The 21,583-nt window shown below is 39.5% G+C and overlaps 1 protein-coding gene across 1 annotated transcript in view; it reads right to left on the bottom strand.

Annotated features, from left to right (window-relative positions):
- Positions 1–16,686: 16,686 nt before the first annotated feature.
- XKR4 (XK related 4) overlaps positions 16,687–21,583 on the bottom strand; it is a 214,643-nt gene continuing 209,746 nt past the window's right edge. Inside the window, exon 3 of the mRNA XM_033065493.1 lies at positions 16,687–21,415. Coding sequence (XP_032921384.1) covers positions 20,469–21,415 — 947 coding nt within the window. The 3' untranslated portion in view covers positions 16,687–20,468. The remainder of the gene's footprint in view (positions 21,416–21,583) is intronic.

The raw sequence follows: 21,583 nt of genomic DNA, 5'->3' as shown, positions 1-21,583 counted from the left end.
CACAGAGAGGTGACAGCACTTGAAATGTAGTCTCAAACATAACAGATGGCAGGCAGAGCCCAAAGCAAAACAAATCCCCAAAGGAAAACACAAAAACAAATATCAGAGACAAATGGGCATTTAAAATAAATGAAGAAATTCGTACAAAAGGAAAATGCCTTAAAGGGACAATCTTGGAAGTGTTACAAAATCATCAGACAAGAAAAAAAGATCAAGAGGGATAAATGTGAAATAGAGTTGTGTGACGCTGCTCACTCAGTCTGAAGGAGACTCCAGATGTTCCCTCTTACTTTCATTTAACTACAAGTTGTGAAATAGCTGGTTTGTAGAGGGTGGCTGAGCTGAGGCTGGTCATGACTCCCCTTGTCTCCCTACACCTAGGGAAGAGAAATGGCATTCATTTCACTGTACTGATGGATCCATTGGCCTGTTGGAAGAGTGCACAGAGCTAACAGAGGAATAAAGTACGGTCAATGCTGGTGAAGATACAGAGCAATTGCTAGCAGTAGCTAGAGCCTCACTAGTCATGGATGGTAAAATGAAGTTAGGTCCATATTGAAAAGATTGGTGATGTTAAATGAATTGATGAAATTCTAAATTTGGACTGCTTACTGTCTTTACAGACAGATGAAATTTAAAATTAGTACAAGACTAACATACTTAAAACTATGAAACAGTTTGGCAATGACCTGCAGACCACAATATCTGTAATAAACCATGAGCTCAGTTCCAATTATTTATAGTAGTCATGTACTTAAGCTTATCCTTCCATGTTTTGGGACATTCTCAGCGATCTTGACTTCTATAAACTGGTCTACTTGGTTGACAAAGTAAGTCCTGTGAGCACATGTAGCAGTCACACAGCACTGGGAAGCAGCACATATACCTTGGGTATGATCATGGCAGCAAAGCTTGTACTCACAGCACTTAACAGGAACCCGATTTAAAATGAACGACCTGGTTGCTGAAGGACATAAGAAGTGTGAGCAGCAATTTTGTTGTGTAGCCTCTTGTGGCTGCAAAATCCTTCTTCCTTGGCTGAAGCCTAGTGCTGAAGAGCAGCCCCTGGAGCCCTCGGCATGCACAGCCCGCTGTGCTAGGTGGCAGCAAAGGCAGGGAAAGCCACCCTTCCAGCCAGCCTGGCTCCACATCCTCCTGGCCTTTTGCTAGCAAACTGAGCTCTCTTCCCGCTGGAACGGAGTGCTGTGAGCACCTGAGTATAACACTTAGGTAAAGTAGTTAAAAATGCGGTATTGTGTGGAGAGTAGTGAACTTGAGAGTTTGCTTAGCCCAAAACCATGCCTGAGACAAGTTTCCAACCCATATTCACATCAAATTCACTTGTGGTTCTCTGCTTGACCAAGGGTCTGAGATACTCCCACGGCAAAAGCACTCTGCATCAGTACTTACTTTTCTTCTTTCCAGCTTTGTCTCAGAAATCACTGAACAAATGCATCTTATACCTGTGCAACTTTCAGGAGGAAAATAAAAACCTTCTCATCTCTAATCTGCCTTTCCAAGTTTCCCATTGCTATAGTAGGAAGACACTGCTGCTTCCCATGCACACAGGTCTCTAGGTGCATTATTAGCACAGTATTAAGCTCAGACTCTTACTAGCTCACATATTAAGTTAAGTAGGAGAAAAAACCCAGCTTGAAATAATTCTGCCAAGACATGGAGGACTTTTATTACCAAACCCCTGTATTTTTTCTTTTTTCCCCCTGAAACTACAGACATGTCAATTCTTTGAAGGCAGGAGAGACAAGAAGTTCTCTGAATAAGCACTTTTCAAGCCACTTGCAAATTTTTTCTCCCCCTCTGTGGCACAGAATCTAATTAAACTGTCTACTACCTTTGTTCAGCCTAAAAAAAGCTGCTCTGATTCTTTCATGTAAGTTTTCATTAAAAGTCCCCTGAAGAAAGCTTTTCCCCTAGAGGTAAATAATTTGCATAAAACCATGCAGAATAAATGCCTTTTACCCCAAGCTAAGTAGACCCCACCGTGGCAGCAGCCCACCCAGTTAATGTGTCCCATGCAGCCTGCATGTGGGAAGAGAAGTAGGAAACCATGCTATGGGGAAAAAATATTTTAAAGTGTGTTTCTATTATTTGCCTACTGGTTTTGGAGCCTTTGGTGGAGATGCACAGGGTTATAGGGACTGAGGATTTAGGACTCATGTGAAACAATCCCAGTAGTGTTGCTGGGATGCTACTCCCTTTGTTATGCTTTTCCAAGTTAAAACAACAAACTACTCCTTTCAAACCCTTAGCCACACGACAGACACATGAGAAACAAACCCTCTGGGAATCTTTCAGATAGACAGATATAATCTATCATATCATCCCTAGTGCCAAATTCCCTTACCCAAGATGTATCCACAAATATTCTTTCATCTCTTTGAACTCATGACAGTTATTTAATTGTTGTGTGGGTTGTTTCCCCCTCATCTCCCTGTCTTGATCACCTGAGGAAGGCCAAGAAGTAGTGTCTAAGAAGGAGTGGGAACATGGCTCTGGGACAGAAAGGCTGTGGGATCTAGGAGCTTGCCTCTCTTGCACAAACTTTGGCTGCTGCTTGAGGTAGCATTGCACACACAAATGTGGCAATGAAGTCCAAGAGGGCTATCAAGGATATTGGAGATGCTGCCAAAGACAGCAATAACTTGTGTAATTGTTCAATGATTTAAGTAGCTACCCAGAGGTAGAACCATCAAATCTTTCCTGGAGTTTTTCCCAGTTATTGGGGTCAAGACAAGGCTGGGGTGAGGCTCAGCTCTCCCTTCTCCACTACTTAGTGATTGTCACTGAATGGTGATCCTTTCAGGGGTCTGAAGGGGATTTAAAAACAACAGACCACCTTCTTCTGTCTCCTGTGACTGGGGCCCTTCTCAGGTGATGGAAAAATCCTGGGTTTCTGCTGGTCTGCTCCCTGGCTGAGGGCAGCTCTTTTTGAGGTTTTCTTTCAAGACAGCATGAAGAGCCTCATCCATGGTGGCAAGAGCACCCTCTTCTGCTGCTCTGGGCGAGATGCCTGCTGGGGTATCTCATGATTTCCTGGGTGTCTCTGTTGGGACAACCACCTGTCGGGTTGTCCAAGCCCTAGGTAAATTCTTCTCCCAGTCCCAGGGGTAACCTGGGAGCCATTTGCATCACTCCCACATTCAGGGATGGGAGCTCCTGTGGTAATACTGCCTTGAAGCACAAAATAATTACTGGTAGATAGGATCTCTAGAGATCAGCTGTTCCAAACCGTTGTCCAAACTGGACTAACTTTTGTCTTCTTTGCTAATAACTTCAGAAGCTCAAAAGTTAGCTTGCTTTTTCTGATCCACTAGGATGAGAAAGTCTTAAAAAGGACTCGAGAGACAGGGTAAAATGACCACAGTGTACTTTATTTAATGATTTTGGTACCTTGTGTTGCAATAAAATAAAAAAAATCTACAAAATCCAAATATATAAAATTTTCAAGTTTCCCTTTTAAGTTTTACAAGAAAAATCAAGTTGTAACCAAGGAAATTTGTTAGTATGAAGCACTACTTTCAACTTCATTTCATCACAAATTGCAACTTACTTAACAGACCAAAATAACTATGGTACTGCAGTACATCAAATACTTCACACACTGTGTTCTTTACTATAGCACATGTAACCTCTGCCACAGGAGGCAGTGGTCTCTAGCCAATAAAGACACTCTTCACAATCTGAACTCTAAAGGAATGTTTGTATACATGGATTCAGAATATATATATTTACAGGAAGATTTCTTTTTCTTTTTCTTTTTTTTTTAATAACTATTTCGATTCTTCATTTCAAATAAAATACCAAATACATTTTTACAATGTTTACAAGTCAAAGCACAAGTTCTGCAATGATTATCATTCACCTCTAGTCACTGTGCTTGTACTGAGCGGGGGAGAGGGGGTATCTACACTGTTCCATAAGCACAAATGTGATCTTCCATCACTTCATTTCTGGAGTGGTGACTAAGGAGTATAAGCACAGTAACAATTTTTTTAGCACAATCAGTGTATAATGCAACAGTTTACAACAGACAACTGAGAAACTATTGGTCCACTCTGTTCAATTTGCTGTTTATCTGCCAACTGTTATATTAGTCTTTGTCACATAAATTGTGTGCAAGAGAAGAGTTAAATAACACAACTTGAATAGGAAAGAGCATACATTTTTAAGGCAAATTAACAAGCAGCTTATGGTGTTTTTTTGTTAAACTATACCCCAACACAACCTAAAAATAAAATGTATGTTCTTCAACTGTCAGTAATTATGTCTTCTTAAACTGATCTCCTTTATAAATTGATCAACATGGCTTTGAACCTGGTTATTCAAAATCGAAATAATTCCTCCCCCCAAATCCCCAAATATAGAAAGTGCATGACTTCATATGCGCCAAAACAAAACAAAAGGCAGCTGAGGTAGTTAGATGTAAAATGTATTTATGAGAAATAACTGAAAAACTAAAACGACGACATATACAGTAAAAACCCACTCATTTGGAATTAATTTTATGTCAGACAACAACTTAAAGCAGGAAACTTATGACTTCTGATAAAAAAGTAGTAATAATATATGAATGAAAACAAAATACACTATTGGAATTTTAATTTCAAGTATTTGAGTCTATTTGCATGTGCATTTTTTTACAGGCTTTGTATAGTATTAGGAAGTCATTTACTTTTTATCAGGCATCACATGAGATCTGGTTGGCCTCTGGGACTGAAGCTCCTGGAAGGTAGAAATGCACTGCGAGTGCCTGAAGATATGCCACCGTGAGTGCCTGGAAGCACCACCATCTCCCCTTGGGTGAACTTCCACACCCCATTCTCTGCTGAGCTCACCTGAGAGTGACAGGGCCAGGGATGCTGCACCTGTGCCCCTACCCTGCTTGGATAGGTGTCCTGGGAGCCTGCCTGGGATGTACCCACATGCCCGGATCCATGCAGGATGCGCCCATGTGGTGGGGATCCCGCACGGGATGTTCCTGCAGAGCTGCTGTGCACACACACAACCCAGGAGTGACCCTGTGCACCAAAGAGAGCACCAGCTTCCACTTGGGAGCACAGCCACAGCTCCTCCTGGCCCTTCCTGCCTGTGCCCAGCACCAGTGCATTTCAGCTCTCACAGGGACCTTTGCTCATCTGCAGAGAGGGGCAGAGTTACCACTCCAGCACACAGGACAGTCTCCAAGGAAGTGTTTGCTGAGTCCACTGAGGATGAATTTGGATTTTGGCTTGCATCATGGTCCCAGAGCTCCACCAACAGCCCCTGGCACAGAGGCAGCCCCAGCTTTCCCTTCCATTCCCGTCTAGAAAGACAAACAGGCAGATTTCTTTAACAAAATGCTCAAATGGAGTATGCAGGTGTGTGAAAAGTCTTCAAGCTCTGCGAATGAAATTCACAAAAAAAGTGCCTACTTGTAGGAGACATCAGTTTGGAGATGTGTCCTGTCTTCAATAACAACAACCTAAAACCATCACATTACTAAATGTGCAATGTGCTGGCTCTTCTGAGCCCTACTGTTAGATCCCTCCGCTGATGGCCACAACATGGGTATGTGCAATTTACTGTCATGAGTTCTGCATCTGGCTTGAAGAGCATCACAGCAGGGAGCATCACAAACTGAAATAACTCTGGTGTGAGTAGTTTTCCTTTTATTTTCTTTTTTTTTTTTTTTTTTAATTGGCCTGTGAAAAGTAGGATTTGTACTTCTGAAGTGTGTGCATATGCCATCTTTTATTTTTACTTCCTATTAAACAAGGAAGTCCTGAAGCCCTTTTTCCCCCTCTTCCCCCCCTGTTTTTTCTTTTCTCTTAAATTTTATCCTTCTAAGCTTACTGTATTGTAAATATGATTTTCAAAAGTGATATGTGATTTTGGCCAATTTAATCTCTGGCAACCCAAAATGAGGAGTCACTAATGTTCAGCGTGCTAAATGTATGTACTAAGGTGACAGAGATAGTAATGGCCATTTACTCTTGGACATCCTGCACATCATGGCCTTTTAATTTTTCCTGCTAGAAATAGATGGGAATGTAGAAGACTGGATCGTGAGATTTCTTGATGTGGCATGATATTGCAGCTTTTCCTGAAATGTTTGTCAGGAATTTCTGCTCAGTTGCCCAGATTTTTTGAGCATGAGAGGGAGTTTATCAGACAAGTCAAGGTTTTATAGCTTTATGTAAACCTAAGCAGAAAAAGATGCTCTGATTTTAAAGAGGGGAGAAATATTTTTTCAGGTCTGATTTCATAAAACACAAAGATGCAATGGCTGTAAAAATAATTTTTCTGCAAGTGAAACAACAGAAGAGACAATCCTCTACAGCCTAGGGAATCCAGCTCGATGTTTCAGTGTGTTGGCATTGTGAGTACTCGAGATGTGTAGACATCCTCTTGACCATGTCATGACTTTTATTTGCCACATTTCCTTTCAAAATACAAATTATATTTCCAAGTCTCTGTACTCACAACCAACACTTGCTCCAAGAAGAAGCAGTCCCCCTTCCCATCACCAATTCAGTGCCACTGGTAGCCATGGGAGAAACTTGCCGAGAAGAGGATCTGCCTGCCCCTGCCTCATCCCTATCCTTGTGCCACTGAGCTGCCTCTGTCAGCTGCTGTAGGATCCAGCACTAAATGAGATGAAATTTGTCAGGATCCAAATGCTAGATCCATTTCAGAGACTTCAGTGGGGAAGAATGACAGGCAAGTATCACGGAAGGCTGGATAGCAGGCTGGGTAGAAAAACAGGATTCTTGCCTGAGCTTAGGATAAAATTTCACTTCTCCAGCTTGTCCACGTTTTTTCCTGGGGCTCAGTGACCTGGACTTTACAGAAAGATATAATTGTCTTGAAACCGAAGTTGAAATATATAGCTCAAGTGACAGTTTTTATTTAATAGAAAATATTAAAATATAATTAATACATTCACAAGCTATCTGAAAATTTAAACATTTAAATTTATCCTGGAATCCAGCGAGGTATCTTGGCCTCATCCAGTGTTTAACAGAATTGGAAGGCCTAGAAATGCTTTAGTATTATTTCCAGTAGACTATTTTTTTTAATACAAAGCCTGATATTTCTTCCTCAGACATTTTCAATAACTTAGCCAAATCAGTATTGGGTGCACAAAGACTGAAAATTTCTCTTGACAGTAGAGTTGTAGTGCACTACAAAATAGCTACTAAAGAGATTCCTTAAAAAAGAAATTTTACTTAGTCGGGCATTGCGAAATTTAAAAGCAAAATGTCCATGGGTCTTCTCCTGGGGCTTATTTGACTTCACTAAAGTCAAGAGAAAATAATTCATTTGCTGTGGTGGATCTTCAGGGAAGCCCTTTATGATTATAAACTGCCTGTAATCAAAGCAAATCCCAGTATAATAAATGCTCCTGTCCAGAGCATTGGTGTAAGTATGATTTATTGACATGTGCACCACGCAAAGTTTCTTCACCAGTCTTCTAAGACTCTCTTTTGGTTGGTTTCGGGGTTTTTTTTGCTTAGCTGTAGATTATTGAAGACGATTTTGTAAGCATAGCTGTTATCAAGTCTGTCTTTTAGGACCATTCACCTCATGTGAAATTGTTTTGGAAGGCTCCCTTGTTTTACTAATAGCCTGGAAACACTTTAGCATGTTTCCCTGAACCAAATCAAATCCACCAGTCAACCTGAAAACAGACCTGGAGTTCTGTATATTAAGAAATGGAGGGTGGAAGAACACACAAATTAGTTAGCCTTATCTGAATATAAATTTTGCTGTCATGAATGGAGAATATGCTCTTTTTAATTATTACTGGGTTAATTAATATATTTTGTAGGAATCCATTTGAAATATCCAATGTGAATTAACTGACATGCTCCTTGCACATTGCAAATTTCAAGAGAACAATGAAGGAGGAAGACCAATTAGAATCTTTTCTTTTCTTTTCTTTTCTTTTCTTTTCTTTTCTTTTCTTTTCTTTTCTTTTCTTTTCTTTTCTTTTCTTTTCTTTTCTTTTCTTTTCTTTTCTTTTCTTTTCTTTTCTTTTCTTTTCTTTTCTTTTTCTTTTTCTTTTTCTTTTCCCTTTTTTTTTGTTGTTTTGTTTTTTGGTTTTTTTGTTGGTGTTTGGTTTTTTTTTTTGTTTTTTTAAATACATGAAGATTACAGAGAGCTGCACAAAGTTCCAAAGCACAGCTGTGCTCTGGTAAATTGCTATAAAACCAATATGATAATGAACTGCATTTATTGTGTCCCAGAGGGTACCATTTCCAATGCACTCGGCTCACAGAGAGAAGATGAATCTCCCATTTGCTAATGCCACAGGTCAAATCCAGAAGCCAAACTGGGTTTTGCCTGGCTCTGCAGCATGTGGAATAACAATTGTTAAGCTAACATTTGATTAAAGAGGGAGGTGAGCAAGCATGGGAAGAACAACAGAGGTGGCTGCCCCTGTGGAGACTATCTTATACACAGAATGGCATCTGCAGGAAAATACAGTGATTCTCATTTGTTAGAATAAATATTAGCTTGTTAATAATACAGAACTCGGAGAAGAGACAGCAAAATATCTGTCCCTTCAAGCAGAACAAATTACACAGGGGACAGTTTCTGCCCTTGAGAATCAATGGGAATTGATTTAAAGGAACTGCAGTCCTGTTAAAGAACTGCAGTGGAATGGCAGATCCTTGTTTGCTAATCCAGAATGATCCCTATTACGGGCTGTTCTGTGAGTCACAAATTACCTCAGAAACAAAATACACCAATTTTTAGGTTGCTGTGGGCATATACCAAGGCTCTGGAATGATGAAGTAAAATCAGCTAACCTGAAGTAAAATCAAGATGTGACAGCTGTCTTTAATGAAATTCCTGCTTTGCAATTGAGAAAATTACTTCAGTGTTTGCATTTTTAACTCAGTTCTCCATCTTAGCTGTAGAAGTTATCCTGTAGCCAGGGGTTATGCAAAGGAATTTTTGAATCTTGTACAATGACATGAGAAAAGAAAGTTTCTTAGATAACCTGAGCATTGCCTTTTCTCATTGGTGAGGTTTGCATATGAGACCCATATGCACAAGAGAAAAATGGAAGCAAGGAAAAACATCAGAACAGTATCTAGTAAACTTTGCCAACCTTTCTGAGTAAATCTTTGAAGAAAAGAGACCTATTGTGATATGCTACACTTATGGATCATGTATGAGGTTACGGATAATTCCACAGTGTTTTCTACTGAAATCAGGACAAGACTGTTTCTGCTACTAAACAAGCCAGAACTGATGATAGCATCTAATATAACTGGAAGTCTTTCAGCAGTAATTTCCATGAGCAGCTGATTGACAGAATACCTGAGCATGAACAAATGCTATGAAGGCTCACCTACTCTAAAGCTTCACAACTCTTTCCTAATTATAGAGCTTCTATCCCATCTACTGATCTTCATTTCCTCTGTTTTTTTTCCTGCTCTATGCCTCTATACTGTCCTCTGTGTGTGTTCCTCAGCTGTGCATGAAGAAGTGGATGTGATGACTATTAGCAATAAAGAGCAAGCACCTGCAAATCCACTATTTGCTCATGGACATACTGTGTGAGAAATTGAGAGCATGAGAAAATGCACAACCAGTTGAGCAACACCAAGCCTATAATACTTCCTATAAAGAAAAGACCATCTCTTGAGCCTATTCTAAACCTTATATTTCTTGTGGAAGCCATCTGAGGTTTATCCTCCATAAAGAAGGCAATAAGGTTCTCTGACCCATAATCTATTACAAAGATCTATCATTTCTAAATCTAACAATCACTGGCATAACTGCCACACAAAATCCTTGTCTCCCAGGCCTTAGTTTGAGACACTTTTGTATCTTATTGCTAAACAACTCCTGTCAATAGCAACAAAAAGTTATATCTAAGAAGTATTTTTCACTGTCTCCCTGTGTGTTTCCCTTAGTTTGTAACACATAAAATTTTTCTCAAAGTCTTTCCCCGAAGAGAGAGTAATTGCACCATAAATAGTATTTTGGCATCAAGGTTTGTTGATTTGAGTTTTTTTAGCTGTTAAAAGGCTCTGCTCCACCTTTTATCCACTGAAACAGCAGGGGCAGCTTTTCCACAGTGTTTCACAAACATCTCTTAATCTTGACCAAAGGAATCATCCTTTTGCTTTTGTGACTTTTTTGGTCTCTAGCATCCTTGCAAAGGTCACTAAAGGAGATGCTTCCACAATAAAATGTGTGTACAGGTTACTCTCATCTGTGCCCTGTGCAGCCTGACTGGAGGGGGCTGTGACATCATCCCACCTGAAAATTCTGTATCAGGAGGGTCCCAAGGCAGAGCACCTGCTGAGTCCCATGTCACTGTAATTCTGTTCCTACAAGCATCAGACTTAAATTAAACACTAAGCCACCCACTCATTCTTTCTGACTTTTATAAATCTGCGAATGTACTAACCTACACTGTTTCTGATGATGAAAAAATTAAGTGCTTTGCTGATCACAGCCTTTCCATTATTCAGATATCTCTGTAAGCTGCATTATCTTTTTTTTACCTTCTGCTTCATGTCAAAGTAGTTAAAATCCACCTGTGTGTTAAAAGCAATGAAAAACAATATTTTCTTCATTCTTTCACCCAGTTTTTAGTGCTGTTGTTAAATGCAGTATGTTTTTTGTTACAGTAGTTTCTTCAGGATAAACAGTTGCACAATCAGTACAGTCATCGCAAAGATGAAATTGTACTGCTGCTGGATAGAATGACTTTTTGGCTGATAAGATGAATAAATGACCAGAAGGAAATTTGGCCAGTTTCACATTGATGGTAACTAAAGCTGTCTCAACCCTAGCAATGCCCTTTAAAATACAACTCCTTGCATATATGAAACAAATCAAATAGATAAATGCTTTGCAAGATGAATGATGAAAGCTTAGCTAGGATGAATTTACTGAAGTTGCATTTCTTCAAGATCTCTCTTTCCAGTGCGGGCACCTCATTGAAAACAGCTAACAATAGCTTTTTTTTTTTTTTTCCTCCTGAACTGATTAATGTTTGCTCACAGGACCTTGATTACTGTATTACAAGCCACAGATTTGCAAGATTAAAAATGTCTGTTGAATTAATTAGCTGCAAATCAACCTAGGCACAGCTCGACAAGTTCCAAGCAGTTCCAATAAAATAAAAAAGGAGGAATCGATAGCAACCACAAATACATGACAATATGCTGGCACTTTGTGACTATAAATAGTGGCAGCTGCCCTCTGTGATGACAAAGGAAGATTTTTCATTGTCCATACAGTGCTATCTGAAGGCTAAATCCTGCCCAGACTGGTGCAGCAATCTCATGGATAGCTAAAGTGTTCTCAGTGAAATATGTCCCATGGGCCAGCCCAATACCCCAGGGAGAACTGGAGCTGGAAACAGCTGCCTACTTTGTGTCCACTTTCAGCCAGAGTGAACACCACAGGGCTGGTGCCAGGAGTGATCCCAGCACATGTGGATGCTGGCTGGCAGGAGGATGATGTGTGTCCCACAGTGGAAATTCAGGGAATGATGCTGAAAATCGTCAGTGACTACTTTCGAACTTTTCCTCTGTAGTTACTGCTGCTTAGTCATGACAACTTTAAATCTCTCTGACCATACAACAGATCTCCTTGGAAACCTACTACTTTTTTCAAGCATTGCCCTTAATGCTGAATGGTGACACAGGTGGGGAGCTCTAGACATATATCTGAACTTCAGAGAAGCAAGTGCCTCCACTGGCTAGTAGTGTCTTCTCAGCAGCATAAGATTTAAAATTAATTCTCATCAAATATTGTCTGAGAAACAGACAGGGATTGACATATAATAATGCAGAACATATTGAAAAAAAAACAGTAGCTAGATTTAAATGGACAGGAGTATTGTTTTCAAATACATGCAGTTGAAATTCATTTTCAGTACCTAATCTGTGCAAGAGCAAACTTTCCTTCTGAGAGCTTGCATCAGGAAACTGCATGTTCTGGATAGCAAACCCAATTGTGTTCTTCAGTCAAAATGCAAGTAAACCATCCTAATTATTGCAGGTTATTTCCTTAATAAACTACTGACAATGATAACTGATAGTGAAACAAATACAACCAACATTACATTCAATGAAATAAAAGTTTAATTGATCCCTTTGCCATTTTTCTATATGATTTTGTTCCTTGATTAAGGAAATGTGAAAAATCCTTTTTTATTTTACACAATTATCCCTGCTCTATTCTTTTATCAAAATATTTTAGATATGAAATATAGCATTAGACATATTTTCTCCATAGCATTTTCTTAAAGTGCTGGCACACTAAATCACAAGGCTGTTTCCAATAATGACTGGAATGTATTTCCCAATAATATAATTTTCTTTTTTGCAGTTACCACTTGATTATTCTTGATGACAATGTTCCTGATCATATTTTTGTTTTAGGCTTAGGATGAAATGAATTGGAAATTGAATCCTAATAGAATCTCAGGACTCACTGTCGCATGTATACACAAACACACACACACACACGTATATATATACACACACATACATACATACATATATATATATGTATATAAATGCATTTGAAACTGTAAATTTGCTCCCAAGCATGAGATAGGGTTCTTCTATTTTTACTATGATAAAACCAAACACATTCACATAGAGCACTCATTACAGCGTGCTGTGGACACTGAATGTCTTGCATTCACCATAACCTGGGCAATGTGCACACAGCTGTGGTTCAAATGTACTGTGCAGAGAAACCATGTCTGCTCCACATGCTTTGCTAGATAGCACAAAGCCTGTCTGCCCTTTGCTCAGCCCAAATTGATCTTTGTTTGGCAAAGGCATTGGGATCTCAAAGTGTGTGAAACTTGGGCTCAGGGAACTACAGATAAGCTACAAGTGTAGCTCTGGTGTCCGTACAAAGTCTGCCTGAGCTCCAAAGAAAAACCATGTGAATGTGGCCAGAGCAGCACACAATGCATGAGTAGACCTGATTCAAGGCAGCATGTAGACATTCAGGCTTTGTCACAGTGCTAACCATGTTCATACAGCTTTTGGTCAGGTTGGAAGATGAGCAAAGTTATTTTGCTTCTGCCCCCGATGTTTACAGCAGACATTACTCTGGCTGGGTGTAGGCAATGGCACTGAACATGCTCAACAATTTCAGAGTCCTCAACACTAAAGGGACTGAACATGTCAAAATACTAGAAGTATGTCTACACTGCACATGTCTACATTAGTATGTCCACATTTACATTTTCCACAAAGAGGAAGAACAGTTCAAAGTATGAGGCAGGGAGAATTGCCCTTCTCCTCACCAGAGTGCAGCCCTATACCCTTCCCCTGAGAGATAGCAGCTAAAGATATGAATCATTGCTAGCTGAAGAGATCATTGTATCTGGCTCTCCCCTAGGTCTCTGCCATCAATTTTCTGCTGAAAAAGCCCTCATGAGTATTTCAGTGCAAAGCCCCATCTGATAGCACCACAAAGGACTCAATTTTTTCAGGTAAGATGGGCTGAATTCCTGTTCAGAGTATCTTGGCAGGCTTAGGTGGGAGATAGGAGCTGGGCTAACTTTGTGCTGCGAAGACCAGGTTGTATCTGACCAAGTCCAGGAGGCAAATTTTTGGTCCCTTTTTTTGGAACATCTGGCATTAAAAATGTTCAGGAGCTCCTAATTAGTGCAGTTTGGAGGAGCACAGTATGAGCCTGAGACCCCAATGCGCCTGCACTGACCTCTGCACCTGTGCTGCAGTGTGCCAGGTAGCTGGTCCCCAAGCTGCTCCCAAGGCTTTCATCCAGCCCATGCACGTGGTTTTCCTGTCCTTTGTGACCTCTTTGGTGCATGAGGTGGGGAGGAGAGTGCTGGACTATGACCAGGCCTTGCCCTGAGCAGACTTGTAGCACACAGACACAGTCTATGCTTTGCCCTAGCACTGTGTTATGTCTCTGCAGGCTCTTCTAGACATTCAACTAGCAGCTTTTTTACCTTGAGGAAATCACTGATCTGTGAAATTCTGTTTTGCAGTACCCTTACATGCTAGGTGGCTGGACACACCTATTTCATGCTAAAAAATGCTTTTGTGAGGTTTAGTTCAGTGCAAAAACCTACCCCAAACTCAATGCTTTGTTAAAAGGATGCGGACTTTTCCTACAGCAGAACAGATCTTGTGCAGAAAAGCTGCTAGCATTCCTGGAGCTGCAGCATGCCAGAAGCAATTGCTTCCAAAGTTATCTGAAATAAGAGGCTAAAACCTAAGATAGAGACAACTTACAGTGGTCATATCTTTCTTTCTATGAAATTTGCATTTTGTTACATTGACAAATCTATTACATTTTAAAATTTATTCTAACCCTTCCTTGAAATGAGATTTTTGGTTACACTTCAAAGTTTCTTGGCTGATTTTATTTTACGCTGCCTTGTATGTAGTTGAGATTTGATCTCTCCATTAGTTGGTCACATTACAATTTCTTGTAAATCCCTCCCAGTGAATATAGCAACTATATGTATAAGCCTGTCTGTTCTGTTTTACTTCTCTGGCTCCTGCAAATTACCCCACAAGTGTGCTGAAGGGGACTTTTTGCCCTGAATCTTGCATATCTGTTCTCTTTGCCCTAGGATTCAGAGTAGGCACACAGTTTACTGACGGGTATATAAAATCCACTGCATAAGAATGCAATGCTATGCTTTTAGAGCAAAATGTAAGTACAGGAGCCAAGCTTATACAGCTAGAAAAAGTTCCTTTTAATGAATTGGCTTTTGTAAGAATCACTGGAAATGGCTGGTTTCAGAGACATTTTTCAGTCTTCTTAAAAGGATCACAAAACAGCAACTCAGTCAAAGTAGGTAATATTTGTGACAAAGGAAAGGATAAGAAATCTTTGATTCATGCTGAGTCAGCACTAAGTTTAGTGTATGTATTTCAGGTTGAGCCAAGTTCTATGCAGGCTTTTTGGCATTAAGCAAATCTCCAGCCGAGTTCAGTTTGGAGTGAAGAGGTGAAGACTTAGACTACCATGGTCTGAATTCATGTAGTTCACTCCAGGTCAGGGCCTGATTTTGACATACTCATACCAGTGAAGAAATCTCACCCAAGTCCTGCACTGAGGTCACTGAGGTAAAATAATGGTGCCAGGGGACCCCTCATGTGTTAAAACAGTTTTGTAAATGATCTCTTCATCAGTGATACCATTCCCCTAACTTTACATGAACAAAGCTTTGTAATGACATCTCTGTCTCTCCTGTAATGAAGTTTGCTCATACCAGATGTGAGAAATCACCTCAGAAGCTGATCACTCAGCAATTTGCAGCCAAGTGAAAATGATGGCAGAATTTGTTTTAAAAAATCACTACATGGGAACTGCAGTAATTTGTTGTTTCATTTTTTTTTATTCCCAGATTTAAAAGAATCTGTTCTCATTTTGTATTTTATCCCTTCTATCAGAATAAAGAGGAATGGATTGCTGTAATGAAAAGACATAGTTCTATAAACAATTGAGTGAGGATTTAATAACTTAATGTCTCTGGTACACAAATGGCTGTTTGCCACTTACTCCATTTGGCTTTCTGCTGAGAACATGAGCTCCAAGTGAGCTGGTATATCCAAGAGAGCTAGTATAATTGCTACAATTAGCCAAATTAAATGGTTTATTGTGTATTTAGACAATTCTTCCCATGTCCTGCATTGTTACATTGCAGAATCAGTAATCGTGGTGCTGGGCTTGCAGATTCTTGGACATGTGTTGGGATTATTTCCATCACACATCACACAGGCTTGTTTAGATGGATGCACAGATGCAATTTACTCTGCTTCCACCACGCACAGGAGTAAGAGAGGCAGCAGTAGGACCCCAGGAATCTGCTGAAGTCTTTTCCTTGGCATTGTGCAGGGGGTGCAGAGTAAATCACAGCATCTCAGTCACTCTGGATTGCACAGCTTCAGGCAGGAGCAGAGAAAGGGCAGTGGCTTTGGAAGTTAAATCACTGGCAGAGTCAACTAAAACTCAGTACAGTGCCACTTTTAAGGCTCCTTAGGAGTGATATGGTCAAATCACAAACACTTCAAACTCATTTAATTTGTGTTCGAAAAACCCCAACAGTCTAGTTGTGAATATTTGCTGGCCAATAAAAAGTAAATGAGCATATTGCATGACTGGGAGTCCCTTTCCAAATAAAGCAGCACTTCTACTTTTAGTACAAATTATGAATTGCTCTTTTGGGGAGATAATGATGTATTGGAAAGACCATCATATGTTTGAAACTAATGCAGGTTTAATAGCTATTCACCACATATTAAAAATTAAATCGCCAATAAAAATTGTAATTTTCCTCCTCTGCTTAAAAGTTTACAAAATCAGGCAGATGAGGCCTAGCATTAAATTTTGGAAGGAAAATTTTCTCCAATTTTATAAAAATTAATTAATAAAAAATTTGTTGGTTTGACAACGAAAATATTGTATATATGCCACCAAGTCCATATAACCCAAGCAAAGAAACATTGTTCTGTCACAAGAAGCATATTTAAATTGACATAAACAAAATTGGAAATTAGTTTTTTCATTATTAAATATGCATGAAAAGAAAGTATTGCACATATTTGTAAAGAACTTGTTCAAGAAAAATTATCCCATTACAGAACAAACAGCTTTTAAAATAAATAAAAAAAGTTTTCTCTTACATTTTCTTGCATGTTTTCTGAATGAACATGGGTATACATCACCTTTATTTAATTAGTGATAGTAGTTTGTCTTTTCTGCAACAGAAAAATCCACACTCTCAAAATTTTAGGACCAAGTTTTTAACCAGATAAATTACCATTAAATCTACTGCTAAGTTTGTTTGGTTCATTAGAGCAATGCTCCTGTAAGTCTTACTTCTAACAAATAGATGTGATTGCTTTTCTTTAGCAGAATGTAAATATGAAAATATGAACTTTTTAAATTTCCTGTATTCTGATATGAAATTTAAAAGGCCTGAAGTTTTCATTATTTCAAAAGCAAAAGTTTGGGGTTTTTACAAGTCCTTTTAAAAATTTTATTTTTGCTATTGCTGTCTCAGTAGAACTTTATTGGTTTTAGAACTGTCTGTGGCAAAAAGAAGAGTGCATATTGATTATTAACTGTCCATAAGGCCATAATGGAATTTCAGCATGGACTGTGTTTAATCTTGGAAATTTCTGTAAAAAAAAAAAAAATCTTACAGCTTTTAATGTGACTACTCACAGCAATACACATTAGGAAACTGTCCATGGAGTCATCAGAGTGTTCAGATTTCAGTCACTGCCCTGTTCTCAGTGCAGGTAACACTGATGTTATGAATGTAAGACAGCAAGATTTTGGAGACCAAATTTTGACTTAGTGCATAATAACTTCTACGCTTGCCTCAAACTGCCAGATTGAATTCTGAGGACAAGGTGTATATACATAGTGCTGCATATATATAAATATATATACACAAACACACATATATGTCACTCTGCACTCACACCCTGCAGCAATTTGCTTAAGACAAACATTTTTGCAAACACTAGTTTAAAAAAAATTAAAATGCTGTGAGACTAAAGAAAATAAATGCTAGGCATGAAAAACCACATGGACAAATAATTCTGTGTCCTTCCTTCCAAAACCAAATAAAAACAAATCAAACAAACTCATCCAAAACCTTCTTCAGAAACCTTCTTCAGCACTGGTGAAGACCTTAACTCTTTAAATTCCATATGAAGCAGCCTTTCCTCAGTTCTGCAAGCCTGCCCAAAGGGCTCACAGCTCACAGAGGCTGAGAAGCACATCACAAGAGGAAGAGCCTCGCTGCAGCAGCGATGCTGCCCCTCTCCCCAGGAGGTGCTGGTGGGAGACTGAAGCTTGGGAAGGCTGCCCACTGTGCCTCACTCAGGCTTCAATTTCCGAGTTGTTAAAGCAGCAGCCAACACTTCAAACTGCCTCCAAAAGAAACCCTCACATCTTGGATCACAGAGCTTCTTTGTAAAGAAAAGCAGCAATACCCTTGTGTGAACTAGAACTTGATTCTGGACTGCAGGGTCTATTGAATATGACAGGACAAAGGACTTGTTCCCAAAACCTTTTTTAGCAGTTTTTGCAGTGGTATATTTTCTGAAAAAAACCAATGAGTGCTTTTCTCTGAATAATCAGCTGTATCTCCATGAAGAAAAAGGTAATCACTTTGGAAAAAGCTTCAGGTTTGGACTATCAAAGATTTGTTTTATTTTAAAAAAAATTTATAGAGGCAGTTGGCCATTGCTTAATTTGAAAATACCTAGGAAACCCCTGAAGCATAGGTTTTTTCTGATCTGTGTAAAGTTCCCTCTGCTTTGCAGATTCCTGCACTTCCACAGGTTTTTGTTTTGAGGAACTTGCCCCAGCAAAGAACAATAGGTATTGAATATTTCACTAATAAAAAATGTTCACATTAAAAATGGCTAATTGAACACATACAAATAAACATAGTCTGTGTAACCTTGGCCATTTCATAGTACAAATATTTGTAATAAGAAAGACAGAAATTTACCCAGCAGCATACACAGCAGTGACTACACTGGATATATCTGACAGTGAAGATTACAATACCAATTATCAGGTTTTCTCCACCCTGACAATGCCATTTAAAACAGTAACTCTTCAGTTCTGCTTCTCTCTCCTAAAATGGATGGAAATAGTTATAGCAAATTGTTTCTCATGGAATCATTTGGTGTCTTTACAAGCCACTTACATTTGAAGCAGGATCCACAGTTTATAGAGTATTCTAAAAGTACCCATGTAGGCTTTCATATGGCATTACACTGCAAAACAAATCCATAATGTGTGAAAAACAGGTTTATGTCAACCTGCAAAAGCCATTTAATAAAATTCATGGACCAATTCTTAAAATCTAAGCTATAAAGAGAATGAAATGTATTAAAAGATTTGAGGTTTATAAAAAGTAACCTTTTATACCATATTTTTACTTTACAAAAATATTGAAATAATCCATGAGTTTTTCACTCTGCACCAGCTTTAAAAAAAATACTATCAAATTTTGACTTGCACCTTTAATGCATCTGAAAGCACCATCAGGGGATACTTTTAACATAAAGTATAATACCATTAACTAGATTTAGGGAGGTATTTAAAACCCAAAAGCTTGCAGCAAAAGCACTCTATTACAAGAGACTCTAATTTTTAGACACGTCTGGACACCAGTCTTGAACAGGCAGAAGAGGTTCTTCCACATAACTTGTTTATATTATACTTCGGTGAATATACTTACTAAGAGGTGGCTGAAAGCCTTAAAAGACATCACTTTCACCTTGGGTGGGAAAAAATCAGAGCTGTCTCTACGCATTGAGAGCTTGGTTGGTCTTTCCTGCTTCTTTTTCTGGTAGGGCTTGTGCCACTTTGTTGTGTCCCTCAGGCAGTATCAACCTTGCAGTTATACAATGTTTGGCACTAGAAGGGTATGGCATGTCAGTCTCTTGTCACACCTGCATACATTCACACACTGAATCATGCATTCTCAGTCCTGAAACAGAGAAGTTTCAGTGTGTTCAGCTCCTTGTAGTTTCTTCTGAGATATCTGAGTGGGGTCCTCCAAAAGTTTAGAATATGAAAACTATACTTCCTTGTTCTTTTACATTTATTTTTTTTTTTTTTTGCAGATTGAACACTGAATCATGATTATCATTTAATGAATATCACTACGTGCTAGAGCTCCTTATTTCTCCTCAAACCCAGAAGTGAGCTGCATAGAGTTTCTGTTGAAAATAACATCAAGAAGTTAAATTGCATTTATAAAGACTTGGAAATTCCACAGAAAACAGTTCTGGTAGTATTAATTTTAACGACCTAATTCATCAGAATTTAGTTTCTTTTCCACTGACAGCCTTATAAACATGATGACATTTCTTTTTAATTAAGAACTATTTTGCAATCCTATTCTAACCTGAATGGTTGATTTATGGGAGTGTTGAAGACTACTAAGCTCCTGTTTTTTGCCCCAGAAAACAGTTTTCCTAACAGCAACACCGCGTGCTACAGCTTCATTGCTTTTGAAAAGGTGTGGGTTTTTTTTGTTTTTGCCATTGATTATAGAAATATCAATAATTCATTTCTAAAATAAAAAGCACTACTGGCTGAAGTTGAAAGCTCTGGTCAGAGCCTTATTATTAGTTTGATTGCAAGTACTGTGCAGTCAGAGTTTCATAGCAGTAAAGTGTGGTGGGTGAGTTCCCCAGCTCGTGTAACTGATTTGCATGTGTGGGTCAGGGTTTGGGGTTTTTGAGGCTTTCAGAAGATGCTGCTGTATCAGTGTCCTGCAGACAGACTGCACACAGTGGATCAAATGATAATCATGATGATAGCCAGACTAAGAACACTATAGCTCGCTGCTCTACTTGTAGTACGCAGTTTAGTTGTTCCTACAGCCCTACTGTCAACCCTTAATTTGGACTGCAACATTGGAGCTGCTTCAAGCTGTGTTTTTGCTTTGTTTACAATGTGGTTTCATATTCCAAGCGCTCCTGAATAAGGGCATCATCTTTATACTGTAGCCGTGGAGGAGCAGGGGAACATTCAAACGCTAGGATTGCCTTCCTCAGGCTCCTGTCCAACACGTGTCTCTCCCATGCTGGGTACCTGTTCCTGAACAGATCGATTTTAATGACAGACTCCTCAATCCTTGGTGGCCGGGATGAAGGTGTGGATGGTGCAGTGGGTCTCACCTGAAACACAGGCACACACCCGTCCCTCTCTGCAAACTTTTGATCGCGCTCGCTGGTGACGCTGCGGTTGTTGGAGATGGAGCGCAGTGTGCTTGTGGCCACTTCTGGGGGAAGGGTGAAGGCAGTGGCAGGGTCCTCACAAGCACAGCTTGGTGACTGCCCAAACCTTGGTCCATTGGGGTGAAAGAAGGCATAGTACATTAGCATAAAAACAATGCCTGTTAAAAAGCTGCTGAACACTACACACAGTGCTGGTATGGCAAATGCATCAGAGATTGGAGGGGCCTTGTACAGATACCAGAGAACACTCAAGGCGGTGTTTTCTAAAAGGATGACAAAATAGTAAATGAAAAGCCTACAGCGTGTCCTTCCTTCCTTGACATTGAACCAGCTGAAGATATAGATTATCCCAACAACCATGTCGAAAACGATCTCCTCCCACTTAGTGATGCAGAACTCCGTCTCGCAGTGAACGATCCAGAAGGTCATGATGCACCAGTGCAGCACGATGAAGATCCCAAAGTACAGCTGGAAAACCGAGGCAAACAGAGCAAAAGTAATGACCCTTGCTGCAATCGTGAAGAAGTGCCAGCAGAACTGGATTATAACAGCCATGTAACTGATGGGTTTCTTGTCATCGCGGGAGTCACGGAGGGCCTTTTGGTAGGAAGCCAAAGCCCAAGCCAGGGATACAAGGGATGCTGCAGCAGTAAGACCTAGGAGGAAACAGGAGATGCAGTTAAGGCATAATTAGCATGTCTGCACTTGGCTGAACACAGTGAGATCCTTGCTGCTTTAAATATGTTCTCCACCACTGGCACAATAAAACCTCTTCCTTCTCCTTCAGCTCAGAGAAATGAACCTCTGTTGCTGAGATTTCATTG

Source organism: Catharus ustulatus, chromosome 1 (assembly GCF_009819885.2).
Source record: "Catharus ustulatus isolate bCatUst1 chromosome 1, bCatUst1.pri.v2, whole genome shotgun sequence".
In the NCBI taxonomy this organism is placed as follows: domain Eukaryota; kingdom Metazoa; phylum Chordata; class Aves; order Passeriformes; family Turdidae; genus Catharus; species Catharus ustulatus.
Note: the sequence above shows the minus strand (reverse complement) of the source record. Positions and strands in the feature narration are given on the sequence as shown.